Source organism: Bidens hawaiensis, unplaced genomic scaffold (assembly GCF_021521415.1).
Source record: "Bidens hawaiensis isolate Kalapana, Puna unplaced genomic scaffold, B.hawaiensis_p1.1 tig00000459_1, whole genome shotgun sequence".
Taxonomy (NCBI): Eukaryota; Viridiplantae; Streptophyta; class Magnoliopsida; order Asterales; family Asteraceae; genus Bidens; species Bidens hawaiensis.
Genome location: NW_027491031.1, coordinates 1190748 through 1214606, shown reverse-complemented (window position 1 = coordinate 1214606; position 23859 = coordinate 1190748). Strand labels below are relative to the sequence as shown.

Here is a 23859-nt window from a genome sequence, read left to right as displayed (position 1 = left end):
TAACCGAGCCCACGCTGACTTTAGAGTTTCGCTTGGGCGTTCCCCCGGAAAACCATACCGCCGACTGCCACTTGACAGCCGTTGTGCCACCACAAGAGCAGAACTCTCTGGTGTAACATACGGTGGGACGAAAACCCAGGTGGGCTCAGGGTTCAAACTGACAACCTTTGCACAATGCTTAGCTCAAATCCTTCATTGCCAATACCCACCCAAATGTGACACAAGTGAGATTCGAACTTGAGTCTTCACTGAAGAACCCAAGCCTCATACCACTAGACCACTACAAGAGGGCTTAGAAATAAGAAGCCTAGCATTTGGGCTTAGAAATTAGCCCATGTCAGATCCAGTGAAGAACACCAATGGGCCAGCAGGAATCTAAGGTTTATATCACTATATGCTTGTTTGTTAATTGTTTTATGCTAGCAAAATTAAGTGCTTGATTAAAGATAAAACATTCATTTCAAGATTGTAGTGTGTATGTGACACAAACTATCATTGATACTAGATGAGTAGAGGTAGAAGATGGCGAGTAACGGATCTTTTAAGTACGTGCAGAGGATACAGACCTAGTTGGCTCAAGCCCGCACCTCGGTCCAAGCTTCTATTATAATGATTGAATAATATGATGTATTCATTACATGCTATTACTAATATAATATGATGCAATTATGATATAGTCAAGTAGATTAGTAAATCCCTGTAATTTTGATTCATTTGACCATTTTGAGATTATATATAACTCAAATCGACTCGTTACAAAATTAGGCCAACTAGCTAGGCTGTTTCAGACATATGGGTTTGGAACAACTAAATGGATGCTAGTAACTCATGTCATAACTCATTCATGTTACATAAGATCAATTTTATAAATCCACGCACACACACAAATATATATATATATATATATATATATATATATTACAAAATGAAAATTTTATCCTTTATGTATATATAACTATTATTATGTAGTCGGGTCCTTCCCAAACCTCATCATAGCATGTGTTGCAAACATGGAACCTCTTTTGGTCATTTCAATAAGTTTACCAACCAATGGCACCTTAGAAGTCTCTTTATTCCATAGTGGCTTCTTGTCCCAACTGTCCACATTTATGTTATAATAAAATTATATATGATAACTTAGTGCATAATATTTATAAAAAAAACACAAGAAATATAAAATTATGTATACCAATCTTCATGGCGAATGACCTTCCCATTTTCTACATAGAGCTTGATGAGTGATATCATGTCAATATCCTTACCCAAGAACTTGTAGTATTGTTTGTTGTCGATGAGTATCTATTTCAATACAAAATAGTTAGTTAGCAATCACTTATTTATCTATATCGTTATCGTATTTTTTCACATGCGTTATGGACAACACTTCTATTGTATTAGACGTTGTCTTAAACGACATAGCAAAGAGTAAGACAACACATTTGAGCTTGTAAAACGTTAAACTATTAAACCCCTGGTTTTAAAAACCAGTTCAAACTAGTAGGTATTACCAATTGTACAGGCTATTACCCAAGACATCACAAGTACGATAGAGCCAAGACTAACTAGGGTGCCAGTATACTTTTCGAACCGTCTGAATATCCGGTATTACCGGTGCATACCGATGAACTGATTTACTCATGCTTAATTTTGAGTTTTAGTTAAACTCCTCATTATAACCTAGTGGTTTTCCAATTTCCATCGCTTAGTGTTAGTGTATTATAATTATTGGTGACTAAAACTTTTTATTTTATATTGTAGGAAACTAAAATAGCCGATAAGGGCAACGATGATATTGAATTTCAACTTTTAAGCGGTTGTGAACTTGATGCATGCAACACTCAAATGCCATAAAGCTATTATAGAATTTTATTAAAAAGAAACTTCGTTGAAAATTGATTTTTTATTATAGAATTATGTTATTTTGGATTATTTTTTAAGTTGAAGTTGTATTTTAAAAATCGGTTTAAACCAACCAGTATTGTCGGTTGTACCATTTATGAGCCCGGACCTGTATGGTATAAAAACTGGTTTTTAAAACATTGATTAAACCGAAACGAGATAATACAAAACAAAATTAAAAAGTGTGTTATAAATGTTTAATACCTCTGTTGTTCCATGAGGAAGTATATTTTCTTGCAAGGTGTACTCTACTATTTTTGACTCACTAAAGACCTTTGAAAGAGAATAAAAGGCTGACTTGATTTGTTTTACCCTGAAATTGAAAATTGTGTAAACATAGGGTGAGAAATGAATATTTTTTTTTAGAGAAAAAAAAACTAAATATTGTTAGAAAAGATAATACAATTTACAATACTTACCCACGAGCACACATAAGTGGATCTTCAAACGTTGCGTTAGGAGCATAGATTTCAAAATCTTTAGGTGTAGCACGCGATCCATACCTGATATAGGTAACGTTATAATGATATTAAAGTTATGAATGTACCTTGTAACTACGATCTTTATTTAAAATGCATTAAAATGCATGAATACGCCTTCACGACATTTTTTAAATTAAACCTGAACTAACTGTGGTTTTCGTCCATGTGGTTTATTCAAATCTGCGGATTTAGTCCAATAATTTCAAATTTATGATTTTCGTCTCTGCAGTTTCATTTCACTTGCAATTGAACCCAAATTCATTAACTCCGTTAAGTCTGTTCATTAAACCCATCAGTGTGCCCCTTAAGTGAAAGATAGTTTTGTCCCTTTTCCCCTAAATAAATCTCAATCCTAATTCACTAGGGGGCTGGTGTTTTTTGGGGAAAAAGGACAAAATTGCCCCTCACGTGAAGGGCACGCTAATGGGTTTAATGACCAGACTTAACGGGGTTAATGAATTCGGGTTCAATTGCAAGTGAAATGAAACCATGGGGATGAAAATCGCAAATTTGAAACTATTGGACTAAAACCGTAGATTTGGACAAACCACGTGAACGAAAAACGCAATTCACTCAATTTCAAACTAATGTTTTTAAAAGAAAAACTAAAAAATATCAATTAAAACCGTCAAAACTAAACAACTAATTAGTGGTTCAACCAAAATCATTGTTAGATCATCTGTTGTGAAGGCGCCATTCATCTCAACGCTAACTAGTCACCCTCCTCTTGCCATCCCCTAAACGCCTAAGAGGCCTTCTAAAGATGAGGTCCACCCCATTTCAACCGATCATAATTTTTTCTTTACATATAGTTTAACCATAACCCGCTTGTTAATTAAAGGACGAGTTAATTAATTAAAGCCTATATCCACGTGACAACCACCTGGTGCTTTATCTAACCAAACCACAACATATAGTCTGAAACCCGACCGAACCATAGAATTACACATGTAAACAACAAATCAAGTAAATTATAAAAACAAAAGGTAAACGTATATAAACTCACAGATTAAGGATATGTGGGAGTATATCATCCGACACCTTCTGGGATTGATTAATGTCACATGATCCATTTTCGCATGTTCCCATGATGGATCTTAGTAACTTGTTCGTTGAAGTTAATAATGATGAGTACGAGATTATTAATAACAAAGAAAAAGAAAGTGTGTGACAATACTTTAGGATAGTAGAAGTTGAACGTATAGGAGTCATGAAAGGATTTGAAGCTAGCCACGTGGCTGCGTTATGGCCGATTGATTGGTATAAAAAATGTGATGTATATATATATAGAGGTGTCATATTAGTTAGTACAAGTTTGACCCGTTTGCTAGTATTCGGGTCAACTAGAAACCCGATTGTGTGGTGTAACGTCCTCCACGACTACCTCCAAATTATATGAATATTCAATTCAAACGAAATGATTGTTTTTATTATTATTATTATTATTATTATTATTATTATTATTATTTTAACGACCAACAAACATAGAATTGTCTAGGTATTTCGTACTGAGTGACGCATTGGTAAAAAGATCACTGTCAGCTGGCGCGACCCAGTTGTACGGAGCCCTTAAGCGCCTCCAAGTTATCTTCCGTTAGGGGAAAACCCCACCCATCAGAATGCCATAAAATCAAGACGCCTTCAGTAGAGATGTTCAAAACGGTTTGGGACTAGGAACCGGAACCGGTTCCTAACCGGTTCCTATATTCAAAACCACCTTTTAAACCGGTTCCAGGCTCGAACCGGTTAGGGAACCGAACCGGTTCTCCCACCCTCGGACCCCTAACCTATCTAACCGGTTCTTACCGGTTCCTAACCCGGTTCCTGTACCGTAACCGGTCAAAAAACGGCTATTTTTGACCCCAACGGTCAAAAAACGGCCAAAAAAAAGGTTAGGAACCGGTTCCGGTTCCAGAACCGGTTCCGGTTCGGTTCCGGTTCCTACCCGCCCCCACTCAGAAATGCAAGAACCGGTCACGGATCATCGGGTTAAATCAGATAGGGTCCGGTTCCTACAAAAAACAGGTAGGAACCGGTTCGGGTCCGGTTCGGGTCCACCGGTTCGGTTCCAGGAACCGGTTTTGTTGATCATCTCTAGCCTTCAGGATCGAATTCAAGAAAAAAAAGATCTCACTCTTAGCTCCCTTTAAACAAAGTTCAGTGAAAATTGTGTTTTTCAGTTAAATCATATAAATAGAGACAAAGACTAGGATGAGAATGTTCCAAGTGTCTGTTTTTTAGCAAGTTTAAGGTCGAGTTTCAAATAATAAGTAACTTCTAATCATACAAGACCATAAACTGAATATACTAATATACTATAAAATCTTAAAAACTATAATAAACAGTATAAAAGTGTAGTGTAATTTATATCAATGCAATACAACTTATATTATTGAAATTCTGTTATAGAAACAAAACAAATGTTCACAACACACAAAAACACAAATCTCATCTTCTTTATATAACCTATACAAAACTAAGCAAACTTGTTTTATAACGGGCCGATAAAACACGTTTAAAAGCGGTATATGGTAAATTACAAATATACCCTTTCGTTACCTTTCCGGTGCATTGTTTTTAAGTCTTACCCTCAAAAAATTCACCAAGCATCCTATCAAGATCCTCTGCTGTATACCTTATGTATTTATGAGGATTCTTACCATTTTCCACAAGAACACTAGACCAAAAAATAATATTATTATCAGCATTACTATTTTTAATTTACTTTTAAGTGTATTTAAATTTTTAATTTTTAATTATAAAATACCCGAAACGTTTAATGAAGGATCTGTATGCAGGCAACAAGACTTCAGCAACTGCAAGTCGTAACGATTCTCGAAGCTCTGAATCAGGAACTGTCCATTGAGTTTGTCTTTGATGAAGCTCCTCAAATTGAAGATTAAAAATCTTTAATCTAAATAAAACATTATCATTAAAATACGGAAATAAATGTTTTAAATTTTTTTAATTTATATTAAGGGTGCAAACGAGCCAAGCCGCTCGCGAACTACTTGAGATCGGATCAACAAAAAACTTGAAATGAGCTTGAGCCTGAGCTCGAGCCATGTACAGGAAGACCGTTTAGGCTCGTCTTACCTTAATGAGCCTAGTGTATTTTTCAAGTTTTATCTTTGTACTTCTAAGTCTTCTATGTATTAGTTACACACTACACAGCCGAGCTCAAGCCGAGCTTTGACTCGTTTAAGCATTGCGCACGAGCCCGAGCGAGCTGAGGCTTGTTAAGGATTTTCTAAAAATATATTAAAATAATTAAAAATGTATATAAATTATTTAATAAATAATAAACAAGCCGAGCTCAAGCCTAGTCAAGCTCGGGCTCGACTTGACTCATTTACTCCCCTAATCGAAATATCAAATGGATTGTAACATAATAACCGACCTGTCTTCAATTAGAGCTCGTGAGGCCCCGCTACTGTTTCCGCCATCACCGCCTGATGAAGTCAAACCTTGAACCGAGAGACTTTGTAAAATCTGTTAAAGAAAAAATTTTATTAAAAAAAATTAACAAGGGCATTATGGTAATTTTGACCCGTACCTTGGCCCACGCGATCCGTTTATACTGATTAGCATACTGTTGTACAGTTCTTCTGTGTCTTTGTACCCAATCATCCCCTAACAAATCCTTTGCTTCGGATCTAATAATAAATAATATATTTCAAATTATTAATAAGATATTAGAAAGAAGTATTAATAATTTTTGTTTTGGATATTAATTAACCTGCGAACGGATCGGACCATATAGTGAGTATTATTCATTAAGAACAAGTTGGTCAATGCAGGATCTTTGTACTGCCTTCTAAATTGATTTGAAGGGCCTGCATTATTCGCATTGTTACAGATGCCAGCTCAGCGTTCGAGTCGTTTGACTTATCAAACTCGTGGAATAGTTGCTTCAGTGTTGATTGATAGCTGCGAAAACACATATTGTTTGCAAATTTCAGGTCAAAGGTGTAAATTTGGTCAACTGGAAGTTTATATTTGCAAGTTTTGACTTTCAAAAAAATATAATATTGGTAAAAGGACAAAAAAGTCAACTTTACCTTTAAAAACTACCTTTTTGCCACTTTTTAAAAACTATGTAAAGTGAGGGGTGCACGCGAAACCGAATTAACCGAAGCTGATTGAAAAAAACTTACGGGTTGGTTTTATGTTTTTTAGAAAAACAGATTTTCGGTTTGATTTCGGTCTTGCAACGACAAAAAACAAAAAAGCGAACCAAAAAAAACCGATGTTAAGTAATTATAAGAGATTGACAAAATTGTGTTACTCAAAAATTTTAGGTCCAGATGTGTAATAATTAATCATTAATTAACAAAAAATTTAGGCCCAAAGTTTCAAGTCTAAATTCATTATATTTCAGCCCAAAACTTTCAACCCCAAATGGTAAAACCAAAAACAAACCGAAAAAAAAAACCGGAACCCACTGTGAGAACCCAAAAAACTGAAAGCGAATGGTTTCAAAATCCCAGAAACCGAAATTTTCGTTTTTGGTTCGGTTTGAACCCAAAACCGACCAAACTGACCCATGCACACCAGTAGTTGTAGTAAGTTAAGGTATTGCTTGGGTCCTTATAGAAGGGTATTTTAGACATTTGACAAATGGTCAAACATTTGACTTGAACTATGGGCAAAGTCAAACATGCCAATCTTTAGTGTATATGTGAATCACAATTAAAGAATTAGTTAAATCATTTTGTTTCACATTATCACGTATATGTACACTATTGGAGGGTATATGTAGTATTCGATTAACTTACTCGAATAAGAATTTGACATAGTTAATGACATAGCTTGTAAGAGGATGAACAGTTCCATCCGCAACAGCCGTTCTTGTTGCGTCTTTTTCAACCGCTTCCTCAAAATCTCCAAATGTGTCTTTTGCTGTCTGTGCAAGTCTTCTAGTCAAACCTACCGCCGCTTCTCTAATTTCTTTGCAAGCTTTACCACTAAAAAGTGTTTCAATCTGCGATTAATTAAATAAATAAATAATAATCCACTTATACATTAAAAAATATTTTAATTTGTGTGTCGTTATGATTATAAACACATGTATACCTCGGAGTGAAGCTCACGCATAATCTCATACATGTCGAGAAGCACAAATAATTTCTCGGGTGGCCGTTTGCTTTTGGCAACCGCGTCTCCAAAACTAAGTAACGTTGCCACGCTGGCCTTAGTGACATCAGCAAAACATTGGTCTCTAAGGGAGTCAATGCCTTCAAACATTTGATCACACACTTTTCTTTCAGCAGCAAATAATAATTTTACCGGTTTCACATGATTAATAGCTTCATCAAGTAGGATTCAATAAACTTTAAAATGTTGACTAATTATCAAATACCCAAAATACCCCTTCAATAGTCTTATATGCAATGATCATAATGGTACATAAGTAATTTTAAATTATAATTTTTATCGGAAATGAAAATGCTGCAACTTTCATGGGGAAAAAGAAAAAAAGAGTAATTATCAAATACCAAAAATACCCTTTAGTGAAGAGGGAAAAAAGAGTTTACTATTATTATTAGTTTCATACTCAATATGATAATGTGAAAGTATAAAATTGAACTTGGAATCTTTTCTAGAAAGTAAAATGTTGCAACTTTCATCGAACAAAAAAGAGTATTTATAAAATACCGAAAATACCCTTCGACGAACAATAGTAGAGTTTATCTATATAACTAGTCTTGTTTACAAAGACCATAACCAGCAGGTGATCATATTTTTACCAAGAAACGAAAAGGTTGCAACTTTTATGGGAAAAAAGGAGAATTTGTAACATATTATTTAACCGACTTGTATGGAACAGACTGTTGGGCCATCAAGAAGACACAGGAGCGCAAGATGGAGGTAGCAGAGATGAGGATGCTGAGGTGGATGTGCGGACACACTAGATTAGATAGGATTAGAAATGAGGTCTTTAGGGAAAGGTTAGGAGTAGTTAGCATATCAGAGAAAATAAAGGAAGGGAGATTGAGATGGTTTGGGCATGTGAAAAGGAGACCAACAACAGCGCCAGTTAGAGTAGTGGAAACCTTCATTGTGGAAGGAAAGAGGAGTAGAGGCAGGCCTAAATTGACTTGGGATGAGAGAATTAGACATGACGTGACAGAGTTGCACCTCTCTGAGGACATGGTCCATGATAGAGATTCGTGGATACGTAGGATTAAGGTTAGCGAATTTCTAGGGGAAGGTAACTAGTTAGCTTAGCTTTGTATTTAGGGTCTAGTTTGGCTAGCTTGACTCCTTGTTGTTTATGTATATTTTTTGTTTGATGTTGTCTTGTGATTCTTATGCCCAAATCTTATTGGTTACAGATTCCTTGCTATTTTGGTAGTTTGCTATTCTATGTATTGCTAAGTGTCTTTGCTTGTAGGATGTATGTTTACTCTGTTTACCTGTATGTAGCTTTATGAGCCGGGGGTCTCTCTGGAAGCAGCCTCTCTATTCTCACGGATAGAGGAAAGACTTGTCTACATCCCAACCTCCCCTGACCCTACCGATAGCGTGCTATGCGGTGGGATATATAGGGCTTAATTGATTGATTGATTGATTATTTAACCGACTTACCGCAATTCGCATAAAATGAATCCAAGTCCCGATTTTGAGTTTCAAAACCTCCCATTGTATCTTTTGGACATCATCTTTACTAAGCTTTTCAACTCCCAATTGGTGAAGGCTTTCTTGCAAGACTTGAGATCGGGTATCCCTAAACAACGAGAGGGGGTTAGCAACAAAAATTAGTTATTTATTTCATTTATGCAGAAAATACTTCCAAGAAACAAAAGGTTTGAACAATATTATTAACAGTACCAACTATTCACTAGAAAAAGTCAATATTTTTAGATTTGTACCAAAAAGATCCTTGCTTTGACTCAAACCCATTTGACCCGTTACCCAAACTACTTGACCCGCCCATTTTAACATCTCTATTATCAGCCATCCAAAAAGGGTATCAATAAAGATGGTTATTTTTACCTGTAAATAACCAAATACTGCTGAGTGTGACCAGCATGCACCATATGTTGAGCTAAATCATGGAGCAAGGGGAGAACCCTAGGTGGTATGAGAACTGGAGGATTATATACAGCATTTTCTGCGGTGGTGGGACCCGTACGGTTGTTCTTGTTACTTGGCTCAGGCGATCCAGATGATGGCCTTAGAGAATTAGGTAGGCACTCGTATAGCCGATCGGGCTCCACGGATTTGCTGAAAGAATTCATGTTATCATGATTAGTTAACTATGGGTTCGGATTGGTTCGACGCCCGGGGGGGGGGGGGGGGGGAGTTATGCTTACATAAACTACGGGAGTTATGAAAGATAAGAGTGAATTCGACTAGTTTACTTATTAATGGGTTGATTTAGGTTATTTACATTTCTAATGGTTCAAATGCATAAAGTTAGGCCTGTTAACAAACCGAGCGTTCTGTGAACAGTTCGGTGGGAAGCTCATTTATGTTCGTTTATTAATAAACGAACATGAACAAATTGTGTTGTGCATTAGTTAAAGGAACGAGCATGAACACATGTCTCGTTCGTTCATTTATGTATGTTCGTTAACATGCATTTATTCTCGTTAGTTTACATTTATTTAAGTTCGTTAGTTTATATATTCATTTACACTTTATGACATTACAATCTAGTCAAGTTTTATGAAGTTATAATATCATCCATTGCAATTTACTCTAGTTTTATTATCTTTAAACCCAAGAGATTGATGGTCTCATTTATTTTTAATTGGTGTTCGTTGGCTATGTTGGTTAATCTATGTTTAGGTGTGTTCGTTCGTTTAAGTTCGTGAACCGTTTGTTTATGCATTAACATACGAACATGAACGCACTCATTTTCTTAAGAAATGAACACGAGCAAGAAAACCTCGCTCGTTTAATTGTTCGCATCCGATTGTTTGTTTGGTTAAACTTAAACAAACAAACACGAACATGGCCCCTTCATGTTCGTTCGGTTCGTTTACAACTCCGGGTAAAGTTTTAAACTTTTAGCCTTACAAAAACGGGTCGAAATTTGTCCAAAGTGTATTTTTATTGAACAAAACCTCCTAAATCATTTTATTCCCAACACAAGATTACTATCAAGCTATATCTAGGCGTAATCAGCATTGACATTGACATACTATATATTTGTAGGAAAAAAAAATATTTTTTAGACAATAAATGTTACGCGATTCAAATAGTCAAACGAACCTGTATGATGTTAAGAGTTGTTTAAACTCATTTTCCAACTTGGAGATAGCCTTTGAAAGTAAGTTATTTGCATGGTTGACCACCCCATCACTGCTTTTAAAGCTATTGTTGGTAAAAAACCGAATATTGGTTCTTAATTGCTCAATAGCTTCAAGATATCCTTCAAGATTCTCATGGGGGCCTTTAAGAATTTTGGCCTCAGCCTGCAAGTTAGAGACGTAAATACTCGACGCATAAAATTAGGTGTGTAAACGAGCCAAACCGCCTGTTAGCTGCTCAAGATCGGCTCGTTGAAAGTTTGAATGAGCCGAGCTTAAATGAGCCCGAGCTCGAGCCTAAAAATAAGCTTGTTTAAGAACCGAGCCCGAACTCCACTTACCGAGCTCAAGCTGGCTCGCTGGCTTAGACTAACCTATTATTTATATATTTTTTGTTTAATTTATTGAATATATATTTGTATAATAACAATTATATTATATATAAAGTTATGATAAAAATAACTAAATAACATGTTAAGAAAATAATAACTAAAATTGGCCCGTTTCCATACAAATGGACTAAAATTATCACCTTTAAAAGAAAATAAGAAATGAGTAGTTAACGAAAACTAACCTCACGAGAAAGATCGAATTTGTCCAATATAACATTAGCAGCCTTCAAAGTCTTATCAATGTTCTCATGAGCTCTACGTATACCATGTGTCCTTACCTACAATAAACACATAATGCATAATCACAACTATTTTTCACAAAAATTAAAGATTGTGGTCAAAAAGATGTCACAATTATTATTAATACAGTTCTTTTATACTGGTTACATTTATACATGAGCTTAATGGCCTAAAACTTGTGGATACCTTTGCATCAAGAAGACATATGTAATATTTGTAGTCACCATGGATTTAGGACTGCTTTATTTTTATATTGTAGACAAACTTATTCTAAATCTAGACAACCCTTCTTAGTCGTTTTTTATAAAGGCCGATAAAAAACGTTACTGTAAAGAAATGGTTGTAGTGAAGTAATGTTTATTACTTGAAGGTTTGAGAAATACATAACCAACTACATCTATTTATACACAAATAAACCCTAGCTATCAACCCATAAAAGGCCCATGGGCTTTAGTCAACTATATGGGCTAAAACCCTAACTAAATACAACTAACACTCCTCCTCAAGTTGGAGCATAGATGTTAATCATGCCCAACTTGTTACAAATAAAATCTATCTGAGCTTTCCGGAGCGGTTTAGTTAGAATATCTGCTAGCTGAAAATTTGTCTTCACATGAACTGGTTGAATGGAAGGAGGATCAGTTTGTGTGCCTACTACTCGATCTCTGATAAGGTGACAGTCGACCTCAATATGTTTTGTCCTCTCATGAAATACTTGATTCTTGGCTATGTGAATGGCTGACTGATTATCACAGTATAACCTCATCAAGTCATTAGAAACAACCCCGAGCTCTCTGAGAAGACGACGAACCCATGTCATCTCTGATGTTACATCTGCCATGGCTCTATATTCCGATTCGGCACTCGACCGGGAAACCGTGTGTTGCTTCTTACTCTTCCATGATACAAGATTTCCTCCAACAAACACACAATATCCGGTGGTAGATCGTCGAGAAATCGGACAACCTGCCCAATCTGCATCTGAGAATCCTGATATCCGACCATCTCCTTCCGTGAAGGCACCTACATGACAATGACCCTGATCGGAGTATAATATACCCAAGCCAGGTGAGGTCTTAAGATATCTTAAGACACGAAGGGCAACATCCCAGTGACCGGTGTATGGTGTAGCCATAAATTGGCTCAGAACACTGACAGTAAAGGAGATATCCGGTCGTGTGACAGTTAAATAATTAAGTATACCAACCAACCGTCTGTATCGCTCAGGATCTTTCATTGGATCTCCTTCCTTTGGGAGGAGTTTCTTTGTAGGAAGCATTGGGGTATCAACAGGTTTACAACCCAGTAAGCCACATTCAATTAACATATCAAGAACATACTTTCGTTGGGAGAGAAGTATTCCTTGTGGAGAGCGGGATACTTCTATGCCAAGGAAATACCTCAATCGACCTAAGTCGCTGACCTGAAACTGAGACTGAAGAAACTGCTTGAGTTCGGTAATCCCGACCTCGTCATCACCTGTGATTATAATGTCATCCACATAAACAACTACGATAATCCTCTTTCCTTTCTGGTGTCTAAAGAAGACAGAGTGATCGTAGGCACTCCGAGTCATCCCAAACTGTCCCATAACACTAGAGAATCGACCAAACCATGCCCTGGGAGACTGTTTAAGACCATATATAGAACGACGTAGTCTACAAACTTTCGAGGCCTCCTCCTCAACAACGAACCCTGGGGGCTGCTCCATATATACCTCCTCCTCAAGAACACCATTAAGAAAGGCGTTCTTGACATCAAGCTGGTGGAGCGGCCAATGATTAATGGCAGCAAGAGCGATACAAATACAGACAGATGGCATTTTAGCAACCGGAGAGAAGGTTTCATCGTAATCAATGCCATATGCCTGAGAATACCCTTTTGCAACCAATCGAGCCTTTAAGCGGTGTAAGGAGCCATCCGGGTGTAGTTTAACCGTAAACACCCAACGACAACCAACAATACGCTTCCCTTTAGGAAGTGTTTCAAGATCCCATGTATGATTGGTCTTTAGAGCCCCAATTTCATCTTCCATAGCCTGTCTCCATCCTGGGTGAGCGAGAGCGCTCGTCACATTTTTGGGAATCGGGTAGGAATCAAGAGTAGTGGTGTACGCATGAGATTCAGGAGAAAGGTGGGTGTAGGCAACATAGTCCTGAATTGGGTAACGAGTACATTTCCGGGGTTCCTTGAGAAAGGAAATAGGTATATCGGGAAGTGGGGCACCAGGAGGATCATATACGGGTGTATCAGAGGTTGTTGGATCGGGTAAGAATGTATTAGTGAGAGGTGTGGATTGCTCAGATGTAGACGGAGTATCGGAGGGTATTTCGGGGTCGTGGCCAGGGTGTGAATCAAGAGTCGCTAATGTTTGACCCCTACCTCGTCTAGCATATGTGAAAAGCAGTGGCGGAGATTCTGTCGGTGGGTCAGAATCAGTAGAGATTGGATCGGTAGAAGGAATTGACACAGGAATGGTGGGGATGAAGGGAGATGTGGGTATATCGAGGTCAGGAAATGGATCAGAAACAGGAGTGGAACACTCAGGAAAGTAAGGACAGGACTCATCAAAAGTGACATCGGCACTAGTAAAGTATCGGTGAAGAGATGTGCTATAACACCGATACCCTTTTTGAACCCGTGAGTAACCAACAAAGATACAACGAAGGGCTCAGGGATCAAGTTTGATTGTCTTCGGACGATGGTCATGAACATAGGCAACGCAACCAAAGACTTTAGGTGCGAGAGGAAAAGGAGTACCGGTGGGACATAGTACAGAAAACGGTGTTTTACCATAAAGAACGTGTGTGGGCATACGGTTAATCAGATATGCAGCTGTGAGAACGGCATCTCCCCAAAAACGACGAGGGACACGTGATTGGATCATGAGTGTGCGAGCAACATCCAATAGGTGACGATTTTTGCGTTCGGACACACCATTTTGTTGAGATGTATATGCACATGATGATTCATGAATAATGCCGTTGTTTTTTAAGTACGAGGAAAAGTCGGTGGAAAAATATTCCTTAGCATTATCGGATCGGAAAGTTTTAATGGTGGTGTTAAATTGGTTTTGAACATAAGCATTAAATTCTTGAAATATGGAAAAAACTTCACTACGAGATTTCATCAAATAAATCCAAGTGGTGCGGGAATAGTCATCAATAAAGCTAACAAAATATTCAAAACCCAAAGTAGATTTGGTAGGGCAAGGCCCCCATACATCAGAATGCAAAAGTTCAAAACAAAAACTGACTCGATTAGACACTCTAGGGGGATAGGGACGCCTGGTATGTTTACCAAGTTGACACGACTCACAATGAAAATTAAAAGACGAAAGTGGTAAATCTGGACGTATTTGCCTCATAACCGCCGTAGAGGGATGACCTAACCGACAGTGGTCCTCCTTGACTGAAGCAGTTGCTGTAGAGCATGTAGGACCTGACGGGAAGATTAAGCGGTAGAGGCCTCCAGATTCAAAACATGTGCCAATCAGACGGTTCGTCCCTAGTTCCTGAAAGATACAGTGAGTAGGATAAAATTTAGCGGAGCAATTGTGTTGTTTAGTAAGTTGGCTTACCGAACAAAGGTTATCGGGAAATTTAGGAACATATAGAATAGACGAGAGATTTAAGTTGGATGAGGTGTTAATGGATCCAACCCCTAGTACAGGACAGGAAGACCCATCAGCCAGTCGAACAGGTTGGTGGGAGACTTTATTAAGGTTGGACAGAATACCCGAGTTCCCAGTCATGTGATGAGTGGCACCCGAATCAATAATCCAAGATGAAGAAGGACTAGGAAGCGTACCTGAATCGGCCGTATTGGCATATGGAGCAGGAGCAGGAGTCTGAGAGGCTAGAAGCTGCCGGAGACGACAATAGTCTTCTTCGCTAACTGTGTAGGTGGGAGTGGCGGTTGGATCTGAAGTCTCACCAGCGGTAGCCAAACGAGCTTTGGGACGAGGGGGTGGCTGACTTCCAGGAGGGCGGTTCGGGCAGTCCCATTTCTAATGACCTGGTTCCTTGCAATAGTGACAAACAAGACCACCGCCCCGTCCAATACACTTCTAGTGGGTCATATGAGAACCTCGACCAGTACCCCGACCAGTAGATGTATACATAGCCGATGTATCAGTAGGAGGTAGAGTTGCACCAAGACCATACATTTCCCGTAACAGGTGAAAGGTTGATGCAACTGAAGATGTAGCAGCGGAGTTGCTCAACAGTAGGGGTCGGGCGCTTGAATACTTAGGTGATATCCCGGCAATGAAGGTCATGACATCCATCTTGGCGTTTCGCTCCTCTTGAATCTTCAAATCAGTAGTGGGTGGAAACATAGTGCGAAGCTCATCTCGGAGTTTGCAGAATCGTGTGAAATAGTCGGTAAATGTAGAATCACCTTGCTCGGCCCGACCATAGGCTTGAACCACAGAATAAGCATGAGAGATAGACTCCTTAGCCGAAAAGGATGAAGAGAGGTGATCCCACATTTCCTTTACGGTGGAAAAGTTTTGAGCAATAGTAAGGATTTGTGTATCCATAGCATTCCATAGGGCCATTAAGATTCCGCTATCATCAATTTTCCATTCTTTGGTAATCGGGTCCGGGGGTGGTTTAGTGAGATGATCGTCTTTGTCCATACTTTCAAGACCCTTTTGGACAAAGAGACTCCACGAACCCCAATTTTTTGAGTCAAGTTTGATCGGAATGCGAAGAACAACTGAATAATTAATAATACCTGGAGCAATCTGATTTTCTGAAGCCTTTTTATCAGCAATTGGATCTGAAAGTATCTTATCCGAACGAATACACACGCGAACTGAGACAGAAAACTAAAAGATCCCGAATTGAAAAACTAACAACACAGGGTGGCGCGGAAGCAAAAAATAAGTAACCTGGAAAAAATACGGCAGCCGGAGGATGGAGCACGCGCCGTCACGCGGCGGCGCGTGGGTGGCAGCTGCGGTCTTCAGGTGGCGCGTGGGGGCGCGTGCGGCGGCGGATCAGCGTCGGATTTTCAGGGTTTGCTAATCGGAGGATGGTGGTGACAGTGGGAGAGGCGGTGACGGCGGAATATATCTCGAAAAAGGATTACGAGATCTGGACAGGAGGTAGACGGGTTCGGTTTCAGATCTAGGGCCGGCTGGTTCGGTTCAGATTAAGTGGCGGCTAGGGTTTGGATCGAGAGCCGTAGCTCTGATACCATGTAAAGAAATGGTTGTAGTGAAGTAATGTTTATTACTTGAAGGTTTGAGAAATACATAACCAACTACATCTATTTATACACAAATAAACCCTAGCTATCAACCCATAAAAGGCCCATGGGCTTTAGTCAACTATATGGGCTAAAACCCTAACTAAATACAACTAATAGTTACAATAATCAAAAAATGACATTTTGGCTCACGACTTGACCTAAAAACTTTCAAAACCGGACCGTGCACTGAACACCCATAGATAACAGATCAAAGAACTGATCTCATTCCCATTGCGCTTATGTAGTTATGCTATAAACCTTAATACAAATTATGCTATCTAAATTTTCTCATCAAGGGCAAATGAATCTTTTTTCAAAACATCATTTTTACAAATATGCGTAAAAAAAGTAAAATAAACACCACTTTTTTTTCACAAAAAATAGACTCTTATACACCTACATTTTCCCCTAATTTCCAACCAACACAAACTACATCAAGCTTTCAACTTTTTCCCCTAAATTTCAAACCCAAATCCTAATACAAATTATTCTATAAAAATTTTCTTATCAAGGGCAAATGGATCTTTTTCATAACATCATTTTTGCAAATATGTATACAAAACATTTTAAAAATAAAAACTTTATTTTTTATGGAATAGTTGCATTTTTACCCCAACGTTTTCCCCTAATTTATACATATCACATCAAGCTCCCATCTTTTTCCCCTAATTCTCATAACCTAAATCAAATTCCTTCTATAATCCCTAAATCCTAATACAAAATATTCTATAAAAATTTTTACACTAAAAGTTTTGCAAATATGTATACAAAAAGTTTTTTTTTTTTTTGCAAAAATTACACTTTTACACCAGCATTTTCCCCTAATCAACTCAAATTCCTTCTATAATCCCTAAATCCTAATACAAATAACTTTTTCTATAAAAAAATTCTCGTCAAGGGAAAATGGATCTTTTTCAAAACATCATTTTTACATAATACATATATGCATAAAAAAAAAACCCATCTTTTTTAACAAAAAACTACTCTCTTTAACACCTACATTTTCCCCTAATTTTCAACCAACACAAACTACATCAAGATCCCACCTTTTTCCCCTAATTCTCAAAACCCAACTCAAATATTACAATATACCAACTGGGTATTCACTAAATCATTCAAAATTAACCTGAGTTGGACGCATGGCAGTTTCAAGTGCAGAAAGGCGGTGATCAAAAGAACCCAGCATGGAAACCATGTTATCAGTGATTGACTGACTCTTGTAGAGTGATTCTCTCATTAAAGCTGCTTTCTTGGTTAAGTTATCTGCAATTGGAGGTTGAATTTGAACACCCATTTGATGAATTTGGATGAGATTGAAGAATTTGGGGGAAAAGGTGAGATAGGTGGAGTGAAAAAGAGTTAAGATTTGTGGGATTGAAAGGTGAATGAGTAAGTGTTGAGTGTATTGTTAGCAACTAGCATGTAGAGGTGGTGGTAGTATGGCTCTCTGAATAATGGGTGTTTGTTGGATTTGTATCTTTCTTACAAAAAGTAAATTCTTAGCTTTTTTAAGTGTCGTGGGCCCACTCGACTCACGCTGGTTTCAGAATTTGGTTTGACCGTTTTTTCTGAGAAACCTTCACCGTGAGTTGTCACTTGACAGTCGTTGTGTCGTCACAAGAGCAGAATTCTCTAACGTACACGGGTGAGTTTGGTATTCGAACTGATAACATTGCATAAGGCCTAGCTCAAATCCTTTAAGGACAAACTGTGTTGGCGTAACTGGGCTCACGCTAGCTTCGGCGTTTGGCTTGGACGTTCCCCCAGGAAATCATAATGTCGGTTGTCACCTAGCAGTCATTGTGACACCATAAGAGCAGAACTCTCCGACGTAACACACGGGGGCTCGGAATACGAACTGACAACAATGTCGGTTGTCACCTAGCAGTTATTGTGACACCATAAGAGCAGAACTCTCCGACGTAACACACGGGGGCTCGGAATACGAACTGACAACCTTGTATAAAACCTAACTCAAATTATTCATTGTCAGATTCACCAAAATAACACAAATAAAAAATCAAACTTGGGTCTCATGTCACAAAACCATAATTGTTGAATTTCTAGCAAAAGCCTACAAATGTTCCATTATAATTTTATTTTTTGTTTTTTAAAAGATTTGAAGATATAAATATATATTTGATTTGTGTAAATTGGATTTTATTGTTAGCACTTTCTTAATTTTTAGAACATTTTATTGGTACTTTATGTTGGTTTTCTCATATTGCACCACACATAACTTATAATATAATAATACCTTAAGTGGTTAGTTTTTATTTTATTTTAGGGACTTAGTTTTTAGTGTTTCCTAGTCTATATGGGTTCAACCTCATTTGCTAGCGTTTCTTCGTAGCTTGATCAAGACACAGTCGTTGATTTATTTTCAATCTTCCTAGGCTTGGAAGTGAGTTACGTTTTTTGGGTGTTCTTCTTATCTCGTCATCCCCTTTTCTTTAGAAGTTGTTAAGTGATCTCGTGCATGTCCTAAGGCTAAGGGGAGAGCTACATGTCCTACTACTCGGATAGGAGATACGATGCGTTAAAAGTGACATGAATCTGTTTTATCTACTCCGAGTATAATTGATTGTTTTTAAAGGGTTAGTAGAAGAAAGATAAGCCATCCAACAATCATGAAATTATGCCATGGTAAAGTATTCAATAGTCTTCGTCAACACACTGGAGAAAAACTTTAACTTCAAGTTTAAATCCCCAACTATAAATGATTATTAATTGAATATATCCCACAACTATAAATGAATATTAATTGAATAAAGGTACAATTGTATGCTATTGGTTACATATGTTATATGCAATTATAGAGTGTGGTTGCATTTTACTGTGTGTTCCACAAAGAATATTTATAATGGACTTGACTCTTTTTACTTGTCTAAGTGTGCAATGGAATTATGAAAAGTACAATTTATTTAGAAAATGGAAAACTATAAAAATATTGTTAAAGAGCGAACGTGAACACATGTGAACCGGACCCAATTTATACATGGTAATATCTGAAGACCGGAAGTGGTTACATACCCAAAACCAGTTTTTTTTCAAATAGCCGATTTATACCATAAATTACCGAAAAATACCTGAAAAATACCCAAATACCCCTAAAAAGTGCAACCCCTTAAGAAATCCAATCTATACCCGGGGAAAAAACCGAAAGTAGGGTTTATTCATTATCCGAAAATATGGTATTCAAATACCCGTTGTTAAAATACCGGTTCTATACCCGACTCGAAACTGATGCATAGGTATGGTTTTTTGAGACAATACATGTACCCAAACCCAACCCGGGTATTGTCAATACCCGATTTTCCAACACCCGGTCATACCTGAACCCGGTTCCATACCAGAATCGGGTATTTGAAAAACCCGATTTATGCAACTTTACGTTTACATACCTAATAATAATATCATATTTTTAAATAAATAGTTTATTCAGATTTTTCGGGTTGACCCGAAACTTAGAAATCGGACCCATAAACCAACCCGAATTAGTTCAGTTCAGGTTCAGGTTGACCTTTTCCTGGGTTCAGGTTAGTTTGGGTTTGGATTTTCTTGGGCGGGTTTCGGGTAAAAGTGACAGCCCTAATTTAATCAAGTTGACTAGCTGAAAGCTCAGGTTTGACTCGTTTACATGCGAAGGAAGGGCATTTTAGTAAAATGGAAGAATATACAATCAAATCCCAATCTTCTCACACACTTTAAAATGGCAACAACAATATGCCGATATTCCTTCATCCTCAATAACCCTCCATTAAACCAATTACTCTTTACCAAACTCCCCAATAAACCCATCAAATTTACACAATTGCCACCCAATCACCACCGTCTGATTGCATCATCATCCGCCATGGAAGCACCTCCGGCAGGGTACAGAAGAAACGTTGGCATATGCCTCATGAATTCCAACAAGAAGGTATTTTTATGAATCTTTTTTCAATATTATTAATGCCCAGATCAAGATAGTTTTTGAATAATTTGTGGTTAATTTGTTGTAGATTTTTTCAGCTTCAAGACTCGATATCCCGGAGGCTTGGCAGATGCCACAGGTTATTTGAATGAATTGGTTTTTGGGGTTTAATAAGATGGGTGTTAGTATCGAGCCAACGAGCCGAGCCATGACCCGAGCTGAGCTTGGGACGAGTTTGGCTTAGTTACAAAAGTGAGCCAACTCAGCTTAGGATGTTTCAAATCAAGTTTTTTTAGATTTTTTTAGATAGTTTTATTCGAGCTTTTATCGAGGGAACCACGAGCTTTTTGAATGGTCGGGTTCGTGAGTGTCTGTATGGTCTTATGTGGTTAAAAATGACTCGTTGGGATGTCCATTTACCTAAAAAGACCGACTTGAAATATCAAATACTCAATTTACACGTCTAGCAATTTTGTAGTTTTTATAATTTCGACTTTGGTATTGTCACTTTTGGTGGATTAGCAATGCAGGATTTGAGCTAGGTTTTGCAAGATTGTCAGTTCAAATCCTGAGCTCACCCGGGTTTTCGTCCAACCGCGTGTTACGCCAGAAAGTTCTGCTCTTGTGATGGCACAACGACTATCAAGTGGCAGTCGGCCCGAGTGGGGCAAGTGGGCAATGGGGCTCTCCAAATTTGGGGAGTGTGGTGGCCTAACACACAAAAAAGTCGTTGTTCCAAAAAAAATAGTTAATCAGGGCCACGTATCACCTAATATCATTATCGTCCCCAACCTTTGTTAAAACTAGTCTTGTACCTGGTTCTAGGGGTGGCCATTTCCGACACGAATCGGAAATAATCCAGGTTTTGGTTGTCATATCTAACCAGTTTAAGAAACCGGTCATGTTCGGGGCAAACCGCCTACTTGACAACCTGTTTGGTAGTTGGTACCACAGGTCAACCCACAAACCTGTTTGGTTAAACAGGTCAACACACTAACCCGTTTTTGACATGTTTAACCCATATTTTTACAAGCCACCAATCTGGTTAACACATTTACAACTTACTTATTATCCACCAACCCACAACCCGTTTAGATAGTTGCGTTAAACAGGTTTTGTTCGGGTTATGCAGTTTTCGGTGATATATCTTGCCAAGCAAAATATCGGTACCGAATTTATCGGTGATATTGACCGATATTTGACCATTATATAACCGATATTGGCCGATAATTTGGATGCCTTGGTTGATGTGGACTGGGAGGAAGATTTCATGGCTTACGATTAGATCATGTTTCAAATATAAACACTTTTGAGTTTCGGCTCTTGATGTTACTATTAATATTATATATGTTTAGGTTCTTAATATCTTTTACCGCATTAACTGCATAGTGTTCGGGTACACGATTTTAAGTGTGTGCGGTTAAGGGTTAATGTTTTTGACACGAATAAAATTATGGGGCTTGTTTGGGTATTGGATTTTCCTGTCAGGTTCGGGTTCTTTAGCCAATGCTTATTCTCACCTAGTTCTCCATACCTTAAATGATCAGAATACGAGAATCACAATCCGAATGTGTTGATTAAAGGTAGTACCTTAAATAATATGTGAAACAGGGGGGCGTTGATGAAGGCGAAGATCCGAGAGCTGCAGCTATTAGGGAATTAAAAGAAGAAACCGGTGTTACATCAGCTGAAATTCTTATGGAGGTTTGTATATTAAATACATTATAATTATAATTTAGTTTCATTACAACATGTAGATTGTCCTTAAAAGATTTATGATTTTGCAGGCCCCACACTGGTTGACCTATGACTTCCCTCCACATGTCCGGGAAAAACTTAACCGCCAATGGGGTTCCGATTGGAAAGGTCAAGCGCAAAAGTGGTGAGTTAAATCCTTTTATGTTTTGGTTTTCAGTTTGTTATATAAAATCTTAACACGCAACGTTCAGGTTCTTGTTTAAGTTCACTGGTAAAGATGAAGAAATTAATCTGTTGGGTGATGGCACTGAGAAACCCGAGTTTGGAGAGTGGTCTTGGATGTCACCAGAAGAAGTGGTTGACCGTGTAAGTGCACCCCCCCCCCCCTTTTCCATTTTGTAGACGTGGCAAATTGGACGGGTCAAACAGGTCAACCATTGTAACGATACTCCTTTGAGGGCATATTGGGAAATTTTCTTTTTCGACCCGTTTGACTCATTTTAGCGCATTTCCATGTTAACTAGTTTTAAATTTGATCCTGCTTTAGAAAATGTCACATCAATTCAACTTATTTACTTTTTTACTCACGGAAAGGGGTCTGGATTGCGTCGGGTTCAATTTTGTCAAATATATCAATCATAACCCAGACACGCTTGACATCATGTAACCCAAACATGAGCCGTTTAACCCATTTATCTAAACGAGGCAAACGGGTTGGAAATATGCTAAACGGGTTAGAGCGTTGTAATAAATGGGTTAAACGGGTTGATGAGCTGACCTGTGTAATTATAAGGGTTGAATGGTTGACTTGTTTTTTGAACGGGCTAAACAAGTTAACCTAAACACGACCATTTATAAACTCGAACAACAACCAAAAACTTGATTTTTTTCACTTGCAGGCTGTGGATTTCAAGAAACCTGTTTACAAACAAGTTATCGATGCTTTCTCTCCTCATCTTCAGTAGAAACTTGTTGCATTTTGACACGATAACGCACCAAGCTTCCGCCTTTTTATCAAAACTAGTGGAAATAAATTCTTTTTGTGCACTTTGTGATACTGGGATTATTTTGGATTAGTTTCATATCATATGTGTTCCGGTACGGTTGTTTAACGCTCCTCATGGACCTCTGGGACGACACTGCTAACTTGTCGTGTACAAAATAAAAACACAATTGAGTTGAATCACTAGTAAATGGATACCAAGAAATAACATATAACTTGAAGACAATCATAATAAGTGAATATGTCAATAATAAATTGTTACAAATAATAAATTCAAAGCCAATAGGTAACATAAACGTAAACAAGAGCAACACATGACATCCACCATGACATGTTCACAATATTCTAGTGTTCTTTCAGATGTTTCTTATAAATAATATAGCAATATGATCATCGTAGTTCGAGAATATTATATGGAGATAGCGTCACCTTAGCTCACAGTTACGTTTGGCGCTGCAACGGTGTACTTGTGGTCACTCTCACATATATGGAAACCTATATACTCCACTGTATAGGTGTTGCTTACATGACGAACTTACATACATTTCACACCTCTCATAACACATTAACCTCAACTTTGCTATACACTTATAACTTAAATTAATTCTCTAAACATATTATGATATAAAAAAGTTCATTTAAGCAGGATAGTGTAACTCATAAACAACACACCAAACCTCTCAATTTTGTCAAATAAAATTTTCATACA

General features: G+C 37.8%; 2 protein-coding genes and 1 pseudogene across 3 annotated transcripts; 1 reads left to right on the top strand and 2 right to left on the bottom strand.

Annotated features, from left to right (window-relative positions):
• Window positions 1–942: 942 nt before the first annotated feature.
• On the bottom strand, window positions 943–3635 carry LOC143629784 (uncharacterized). Its single transcript, XM_077098964.1, has 5 exons — window positions 3388–3635; window positions 2319–2402; window positions 2104–2212; window positions 1190–1299; window positions 943–1097 (listed from the first exon to the last, which is right to left on the bottom strand). The coding sequence occupies exons 1-5, from the start codon at window positions 3591–3593 to the stop codon at window positions 962–964; spliced, it is 645 nt and encodes a 214-aa protein (XP_076955079.1). The 5' UTR covers window positions 3594–3635; the 3' UTR covers window positions 943–961.
• Window positions 3636–4813: 1178 nt separating this feature from the next.
• Window positions 4814–17886, bottom strand: LOC143630285 (exocyst complex component EXO70A1-like; annotated as a pseudogene). The gene is made up of 12 exons (XR_013153139.1): window positions 17660–17886; window positions 11217–11312; window positions 10605–10807; window positions 9381–9611; window positions 8969–9111; window positions 7458–7690; window positions 7160–7365; window positions 6121–6311; window positions 5938–6037; window positions 5782–5873; window positions 5149–5295; window positions 4814–5058 (listed from the first exon to the last, which is right to left on the bottom strand). The product of XR_013153139.1 is annotated as an exocyst complex component EXO70A1-like (transcript).
• A 2344-nt stretch (window positions 17887–20230) lies between these two features.
• On the top strand, window positions 20231–23242 carry LOC143629773 (nudix hydrolase 26, chloroplastic-like). Its single transcript, XM_077098956.1, has 6 exons — window positions 20231–20455; window positions 20538–20588; window positions 22061–22153; window positions 22237–22331; window positions 22399–22513; window positions 23047–23242. Exons 1-6 carry the CDS (start codon window positions 20246–20248, stop codon window positions 23110–23112), a joined length of 630 nt encoding a protein of 209 aa, XP_076955071.1. The 5' UTR covers window positions 20231–20245; the 3' UTR covers window positions 23113–23242.
• Window positions 23243–23859: the final 617 nt, after the last annotated feature.

Coding starts and splice junctions, on each gene's coding strand:
- LOC143629784 (XM_077098964.1), bottom strand. CDS start 3,593: ATGACTCCTATACGTTCAACTTCTACTATCCTAAAGTATTGTCACACA. Junction 2,403..3,387: donor CTCCCACATATCCTTAATCT/GTGAGTTTATAT, acceptor TACCTATATCAG/GTATGGATCGCGTGCTACAC. Junction 1,300..2,103: donor TTCCTCATGGAACAACAGAG/GTATTAAACATT, acceptor GTATTGAAATAG/ATACTCATCGACAACAAACA.
- LOC143629773 (XM_077098956.1), top strand. CDS start 20,246: ATGGCAACAACAATATGCCGATATTCCTTCATCCTCAATAACCCTCCA. Junction 22,154..22,236: donor CAGCTGAAATTCTTATGGAG/GTTTGTATATTA, acceptor ATGATTTTGCAG/GCCCCACACTGGTTGACCTA. Junction 22,332..22,398: donor AAAGGTCAAGCGCAAAAGTG/GTGAGTTAAATC, acceptor CGCAACGTTCAG/GTTCTTGTTTAAGTTCACTG.